At 42.1% G+C, this 8,893-nt stretch overlaps 1 protein-coding gene and 1 pseudogene across 2 annotated transcripts in view; both read left to right on the top strand.

Annotated features, from left to right (window-relative positions):
- Positions 1-1,997: 1,997 nt before the first annotated feature.
- Positions 1,998-5,193, top strand: LOC118409137 (annotated as a pseudogene).
- Positions 5,194-6,493: 1,300 nt separating this feature from the next.
- LOC118410391 (neurogenic locus notch homolog protein 1-like) overlaps positions 6,494-8,893 on the top strand; it is an 11,564-nt gene continuing 9,164 nt past the window's right edge. Inside the window, exons 1-3 of one of the 2 annotated variants that reach the window (XM_035812082.1) lie at positions 6,494-6,798; positions 7,490-7,540; positions 8,464-8,598. In XM_035812082.1, coding sequence (XP_035667975.1) covers positions 7,504-7,540; positions 8,464-8,598 — 172 coding nt within the window. In that variant the 5' untranslated portion in view covers positions 6,494-6,798; positions 7,490-7,503. The remainder of the gene's footprint in view (positions 6,799-7,489; positions 7,541-8,463; positions 8,599-8,893) is intronic. The other variant, XM_035812083.1, reaches the window with a different exon arrangement.

Genomic DNA, 8,893 nt, shown 5'->3' with positions numbered 1-8,893 from the left:
CGGGCCCATTCAGCTTCTTGTACCAAGAAATGAGACCTGTGACACCATGCGAAATGTATGAAAATACGGTCAAAACACAGGGTAGTGTAAGTGGGTAGCTACAACCAGACGGAAACTTCACCACCGTGATTTGCGCATGTTGTCACATAATTTCGGGGCAAAACGTTGCTCCTCAAATTAGCCGAGAAACTTTGGTATCAATTTAAAGGTGAGGAAATTAGCTATCACACGGTGGGGTTAGCTAATGGGATCCAGGTGAATGGTAAAAAAGACAACCACAAATAAACGGACCAAAAATTGCCAATGTTTCGAAAGCTACAGAGTTCGTTGTCATTTTGCAATGCACGAAATATCTACATGGTGGTACTGGGCGAAACCTGTAGATATAAAAAAGTATAAACATTTTGTAGGTCTGAGGTCTCTTTGTTGCACAATCGGCAGTTGTTTACACCCATGCGTCGGGGTCAAACCAGGACAAACTGCGTTCCGGCGTATGACCTGTCGTAGAGAGGGCTGCGCAGAACGGATGCGCATAGAGCTCTGCGTTTCCAGCTTTTTGATTGGAATAAACTCGAGGACTGTCTCGGGTGTACACAGAGGTGAACCAATCAACGCATAGAACACAAAATGGCATTCGGCATGCAGTTTGATATGCGGCAGTAAATCGGCCATGCTTTCGACCAAACAGGCGCTCAAGGAAGAAGTTTCCCGCCATGGAATGAACGAGATCGATAAATTTTCACACAGAAACATTATCTTCAAAAAATTGGACCCTGCAATCTTGCAAATTCAACGGTGAACGAACGTGTTCAAGCTACGCAATACATTTGTATATACCTGTTAAAACGCGAGCAAATATCATTCGGTAAAACTCGCTCAGTGGTATTATACACGCGTTATAATCCAACGCTCAGGGTTCGATTCCGTGGACGGAAATATTTGTAACTTTTTTTTTTGCTGCATTTTCGCGAAAATGTTGACTTTCTTGTTGTTTCTTTTCTTGCGATTTTTGCTTTCTTTTCCCTTCGCCCACATCCTGCATTTTTCAAAAAAATGTTGCCTGTCTAGTTAACAGATACAAATATAACAACGGTTCTGGTGCCGTTCCACAACTTGCACAAAATGTCTCTAAATAGTTAGATCACTCACGACGCATTACATTTAAATGCTGTTACATATATATACCTCTAAACGGAGCGCTCTTGCCCCCCTCCCCCTAAGAACTAAAGCTGTGCAGTACTATGGCAAATACAGAATTTTTTCTTCCTTGTCCTTTGCTAAAAGATAACTAATAGCCACAATATTGTCCTATGTATTTCATCGTCCAAATAAACATCACAACATCTCGGATGCCGTTTAGATTGTATTGAAATCAAATGAATTTATGTCCTACCAACCTCCTTGGTCCTACGAACCACTGATTTCTTTATGATAAAGCTGGAATTGCGCAATGCATCTTGGGAAAAAGCGCCCTCAAGCGATCCATTGCAGCATCTCCGCAGCATAAACTGGACGTGTGCCAAGCTTGCGGACAACTACCACGCAGGCATCCCACCTGAGACCGATAGCAAAGCAAGGCAGCCGTATCGGCTGCCTTGCAAAAAGTGTGGTACCTTCAGTCAGTGGAGGTCGCGACGAAACGTTTTCTCTCTCTGCTTGTTTTCTGTCCCTGTGCCCTGCGCTGTTAGGATTAGGACTTGATTTACAGCTGAACAGGCATTCTTCCAAGCTGGTGGAGGAAGTCATAGTTCAAGCAATTCGTCGTCGTCACCTTTCTGTCTCTGGGCGATAGGATTTATGAACCAAAACAAAATCACAGCCACTTAGCTTGTTCACAATACTCATATGTCATCCACAGTGCCGTTAACCCTAATCTTTTCATCATGGGTCTGTATCATTGTCACGAAACAATTACTGTTAGGACGTACATGAAGCATGGCTGAAAATATGATCATTTGACGACTTTTTAGGGTTCAAATCTTACACAGTTGACGAACATGCAGTTGGACGGAGTCACTAGACGTAATCTCGAAGCAGACGTTTCGGATGGAAGATTGTACCATACATACACATACACACACAGGAATACACAAACACATACACAGGTACACATACGCACACACACACACGCGCGCGCGCATACACGTACACAAACACATACACATATACAGATGGCACACACACATAATACATTACACACAAACACAAACACACAGACACACACACATAACGTTACATACATGCACACGTGTGCATGCATACGTTGGCGAATGTCATTAGCAAGCAGTCGCCAATGCAACGTACTTACATTGAGATTGAGATACCCACTTGAATTTTACTTGAGTAGTTGCTCAGGAAAATACTGCGCGTACAACTGTTCCCTCTTTCGTTTAAATATATACCAACACCTGCGGTCAAACAGTCGGAATTGGCTTTGTTTGAACGTAAAATGCACACACGGCTTGTAAGTCAGTCGTAACTCTCTGCATAACTCCTTTTAGATAAGTTGAAGGGATTCGTGTTATCATTGACATCGACTCCCGAGGAAGAAGTGACGCAGAAGACGCAGAAAATTCCGTTAGCGACCTCGGGCCAGTGGAAGTTAGCCTCCACCAGGCTCAGCGAATCGGTGATCTAATAGTAGAAATTGGACAAATAGAGTCAATAGTACGCTAGGGGAGTCGGCCGGCCAGAGGACTTATTTCCGGGCAATACTTCTAGGCCAATTAACTCCTACTAGGCTTACTTCTATTCCTAACTTCCCCTATTTCTATTCGGCCAGGCGGGAGTCTGGTAGAGACTAAGTGGAAGCGTTCCTGTCCTACCAGTGGGATCACCAGAAACAGAAAAATACAGACGAAAGTTTACTTTGAAAAAAGTCAAAGCTGCCAAGGAGCGCACGAAACCGCACAAGACCACCCGATATTCTAACTAGAGTTCAACGAACCCATCTCTTCGCCAAATAATCATGCCTTTATTTCAGACTTTAAGGTCTTATTCATGTATTACTAAATAGCAAATGACTACATGAACTGTGTTCCTCACAAACACACAAATATTACCAAAAACCAGACTGTGACCTGACAGATGACATGGTAGCATCCCTGGTCAATCAGAATTTCATGCTTGTCAAAGACTTTGTCCCCAGTGTAAGGGCGTAAGGCTGCTCCAGCAAAACATCTGTATAACAGCTGTGTCCACAGATATAGGTCAAAATGAGATATATAGGCACAGTTTATTTCTATTAATAAGTTTTGCTGCAGTACCTTAGGAACCCGCTAGGGGGCCCACTATCATAATCTATCTTCGTTTTCCTGACCCCTACCCACCTACCAAATATTATCAGGATTTTTTCAAGGCTTCTCGAGTTATGCATTCCACAAACAAACGGACGCACACACTCGGCCCGCTACCGCCCTAACGGAAAATGCTACGTCAACTATTTTCGAACACACAACCTTCCTTTCCGCAACCGCTACTTAAATACTAAATATCTTGAAAATCCATACACAGCTTCTTGAGTTATATGCTGTTGGCATGGATTCATGAACTTTCCTCATTAATTATGCAAATTAGCTACTGATTTGCATAATTAGTATTACATTGTATAAGTCATCACTCATTCTATCTACATACCGAAAATCCTGATGATCCGTTTACACGTTCTCGAGTTATTCTCGTCCAAAGTTTGAACGGAAATCGGTGCCTGCAGTTCCCAAAAAGCCGCTAGGGGGTCCAAACTCACAGCACTTACTCTCTGTTCCAAGGACTATCTACCACTAAAAAATCATGACCATAGCATGTCCAGAACACGAAGTGTCAAAATTAAAAGTTTTGCTGCAGTACCTTAGGCAGCCACTAGGGTGCCCATTATCGAACTTGACCTTCGTTTTCCTAACCCCCATCCACCTAACAAATATAATCAGGATCCATTCAAGGGTTCTCGAGTTATCTTGCATACAGACAAACGCACTTAAATACAAATCCCGCTACAGCACCGTAGGTAAGAGCCAGGTAAACCATTTTCGCACTTGACCTTCCTCTCCAAAACCGCTACACACCTACCAAGTTTCGTGAAAATCGCCCAGCTAGATTTTGACTTATGCTGCCCAAAACAAATCGCAAAAAACATACCAAGCTCGCTGCAGTACCGTAGGAAAACGCCAGGTAAACCATTTTCAAACTTGGCATTCCTTTCGACAACCGCTACACACCTACCAAAAATCACAAAGTTCCATCCACAATTTCTCGAGTTGTATGCTGTTGACCTACATACAGACCCAAGTCGACAAAAACATACTCTTCTTGGCGAAGAGAAATATCTACAATAGGTGATCCAGCTCCATGACATGTTGGAGGAGATGGGCCACAGCTGCTGGATGGACATTAAGGAGATGGGGGTGGCGGGGTGGGGGGGGACGGGGGTGACCAGCTGTGCGCCGCCATAGACAGGGGCATGAGCTAAGGTTAGACTTTTAAGATTCTATATTCTAGAAATGCCTCTAAAGTCATAAGAACTAGGTAATATCGCTCTCCTACTTACTTTAACATCTTCTTGATCTGGTTTTTCATTCTTTCTTCTTCTCTGTATCATAAACGATTCAGATAAGAAAAGCCAACTTACATCCCACCTTGAGGTTTTGAAAACCATTTCAATTTCTAGGGAGTTACATACTTTTCTCTTAAGTCTGCTGACGCCATTATCCATGTGTTCTCCTTAGGTCGTCATCAGCTGCGTCACTCCGAAGTACAAGGAGTCTGCCAACTGTAGGAACGAAGTCGCGCTTGCGCACAGCCTGAAGAAGACTATCGTGCCCGTCCTGCTGGAGAAAACTGCCTGGCCGCCAGAGGGCCCCATGGCCATGCCGTTCGCACAGCTCCTGTACATCGACTTTTCAAAAGAATCCAAGCGGCACCCTTGGCAGGGGCCGCACTTTGACGAACTTATCATGGAGAAGCGTTTAGCAGAGTCTGGAGGGATAGTTTCGGTTATGAACGACATTTAATGCACAAACATACGATTAGCGATGATCAGTCAGAGAAAAATGCAAACCATCGTAAAGCTATCGTGCTCAGCTACCAGGGAAGTTTCGACGTGACTTAGAATTGATGCACCGGTTATAACTTTGGATTTTTAGTCGTTTCCACATTCTTCGTGTCTTTTATATCTATTACAGGGACTAAAAGGTGACAGCTCGTGTTAGTGTAGAAGATAATAGTATAAAGAAATAAAACGAAGGGCGAAAGATTACGCATTTTTTTATTTCCAGAATGGATATTTATTTCCAGAATTTTCTAACCAACATTCATAATGATAATAAGGGTTTACGTGCGAAAAACAAACTCCGAACGTACAGACTACTGAAATCCACATACAACGAAGAGCAGTATTTGAAAATTACAAACATTCGGCATAGAACTACCATTGCTAAACTAAGAATCAGTTGCCACCGACTGCGAATTGAATCAGGAAGGCACAACCGCACTCCTCTAGAACAAAGAGTCTGCCAATTTTGTACCTCAAACATGGTAGAAGATGAAAAACACTTCACTGTTGATTGCGATATGTATGCGAATGATAGAAATACTTTATTTAGTTATATAGAAAGTAGATTCCCCCATTTTAGACACATGAGTAGCACTGACAAGTTTATATTTCTCATGCGTTTTGACAAACCGACAATAGCGAAACCCATACAGTCCTACATTTTCACTATTACCAAGAAGCGAGAAGAAGCCGAACTTTTGTGTTAGGCTAGATTTGTGACACTTTTATATGTATATATCCTGACTTGTTGTGACCTGTACTTAGCTCGGTTGGGCAAAATTGTACAATAAAGGTCTTCATTCATTCATTCATATATTACGTTTGAGAAAGACAGAGAGAGAGAGAGAGAGAGAGAGAGAGAGAGAGGGAGAAAGAATGTTGTAGAAAATAGATAGAAGTCAGTAATTAGCAGGCTGTTTTCAGCTTGCGGTGGTGAGAACGGAACTTGCAACCGTCAATATCAAATCTTCCAGAATACAAACGCAAAAGAATGAATTTTATCATAGAATAGATACGTTATTTGATATTCACAAGCTGTCTGAAGACTATATGTATACCTAGGATGTGTACTATTAGTGTTACTTGCTCACTTGCGATAGCATCCCGGTATTACGCAATAAAGATTCAATGGCTGCTTCAGGTTTGTTTGTTTCTGACAGGTTTGTTATGAGTACACGGTCAGCCTATAGGCAAGGCATGCTGTGTCCGTTAAGTTGCGCAATGTTATCATTGGCAAGGCAGAAGTTTTCTTTTCTAGACCCACGAAGTTAATTTTAAAAACATTTTTACGGATAGAAAATTGAATAGGGTCGTCGACGTCAACGACTCGCCAAAAGTGACCCTCGTTACCAAGGCCGTTTGTGGATGGTCTCGGTGGTTTTCCCGTGTGTGGTGTGTGCATCGCACGACTGGCGCTGGGTGGGCCGGGTACCAATCACACCCAGCGGTGCGGCGGCAGGTATGTGGCGTCAAGCCGTGCAGCAGGTGCCTGACCCTTTCTAAATCTTTCCGGGCCAGTAGCGCGGGTGTCCACGGACTAACGCACCGAAGGGCCTTTCAAAGTAGGAGGTGAGAGAGAGAAATGGAGCATCCAGTGTGTTCATAGATACGCCAGCTCGTCTTTCACACAACGGGAATGATTCGTTCACTCATACCGCGGCTGGGATCGGCAGTTTGAAAAACTCGGCTTCATGTTTGACATGTAGAACACAAGAGTGGGCACATAATCTCTGGATATTAAAGAAATACAGGTGAGTATGTCATTTACCTTGTCTTGATATACACTTGTTAACCACAGGTTATAACATATCTCATGTATCTAGAAGAAAATCAGATATATTCCTACAAATGTGTCTGGTAGACCGCAGTGGATACAACATTGCGTTTTATCATTATCGTGGAAGATGATTTTAAAAGAGCTATATTCATTTTGTTGAGCGCCGATGTAACGTTACTTTTTAAAGTTATAAAGGCCTTTATTCAAGTAGCGTTTGTTTCTGACACAAACTAGAAAAATCATTGTTGCTTGGCGGATTAGATACATTGTTGCTGACACAGGTATTTGATATCTGAAGCATTGGACAGAGATGTGGACATTCATGACAAAAATGACTTTTTGCAGTCTTTCCTTTCTGTATACATTTCTGAACATTTAACGAACATAGCTAACGGACGCTACGACTAACCCGCCAAATTATGTATTGTCCTGTGAATGTGTCAATATGTCTGCAACTCGTTTGTGTTTTGTATCGCGATTCCATTTACTCGTTTAGCAAGGAACTTTTCATGTCGACCTTGATACAGTGTTGAAATGTCTTTTGCAAAGGATGACGGGCTTGTATGAAGGGGGGTCTTGTGGGGCTACAAAATTGACCATCGGGATCTCAGTTTCGAGGTTGAATGTCTTAAAAGTTCGTATTCCTCTATCTACTCTATCTACAGGTCCGGTTTCGAGCATGGGGGCCTTTCTGTTAGCTACCATCCTGCTGCTGGGTATGTACATATGGACATTATCCTAGTCATGGCTCGTATGTGGTAATATTAATGTAATGGTAAAACAATATAGAAACGGAATGAGCGATATGTAGTATGTACATTGTAGCAAATAGCGTTTACTCAAGCAGTTAGATATGATTTTAGAAACAATAGACGTTTAGGATAGCATCAACTATCTTTCGTTAGTGACACATCATATCCTGTTGCTTGAGAGTAATTGCTACTTGGCATACCCTTTTACGTGGATGTCCTAATCTTCATTGACGAATATGTACACATTTACTATCATTTAATTTACCCAGGAACCTCGTATAGGTTACTAAAGAGTACAACGTACTGGGAAATCTCTGTAAATTTGTTGACACAAGTTTTAAAAAGAGAGAAGAGACTCTCTGTAGATTTTAGACGATTTATAAAATGTAACCTTTTTACGAGTATAATTAGTTATCTAAGTCAATGCATTTAGCCCATGTTGGGCAGAAATATGCAATAAAGATCATTGTCATTGTCATATAAAATATTTGTCAAAAAATATATGACTGTTGGCTGGACAGAAAGGGGAAAAAGGAACCAAAAGCAGAAAGGGAACAGAAACAAACAGAAGGGGAAACAAAATAAAGGGAGTCTGAGTCTGTTGTTCGTGAAGCAAATGATGTAACGTTATCGTTAGGCTGTAATGTGCATGTGCGTAGTTGATGACATGCACACGCATTAACGCATCTTGTACATATGTTGTTACCGTAAAAAGTTCGAGCTTTTTGTGTGACCCATGCATATGTACATCAGGGAGTATTTCTTGCCACAGTTATTTCTTCGTACTTAGCGATATTTGTTCACAGTGTGCGAACAAATATCGCCAACGCAACAAGCAAACAGTCATTTACATAACGTTAACATTTCTTTTCTATTGCATAATAAAGTCGGCTCCTCGATGGGCCAAGACTGTGCTGACGACAACGGCGGCTGTGCTGGCTGGGCGGCAGATGGAGAATGTGACCTCAACCCCGGGTACATGCTGACCAACTGTAGACTGAGCTGTGGGGAATGTACCACAGGTAACATCACTGAGATTTACGTGTGCACACACACACACACACAAACAAACAAACAAACAAACAACCAAACAAACACACAGGCACGATTGAAAGACACGGTGCGAAATATGCATGACAATCAGATCAAAACATCACAACATCAGTGGCTTATATTATGAGAGGTGAGGGGGGGGGAGAAAGATTCGGTTATAAAAAACAATTGTAGCACGAATGGCTGAATTGTGGTTTCTTACAATTGGCAAAATGATTAACGTTTTAGCAGTGTCAGTGTGGCATAACGAATTACCATATACTT

This window comes from Branchiostoma floridae, chromosome 2 (assembly GCF_000003815.2).
Source record: "Branchiostoma floridae strain S238N-H82 chromosome 2, Bfl_VNyyK, whole genome shotgun sequence".
NCBI lineage: Eukaryota > Metazoa > Chordata > Leptocardii > Amphioxiformes > Branchiostomatidae > Branchiostoma > Branchiostoma floridae.
The sequence above is the reverse complement of the archived record's forward strand: the minus strand, read 5'-3'. Positions and strand labels throughout refer to the sequence as shown.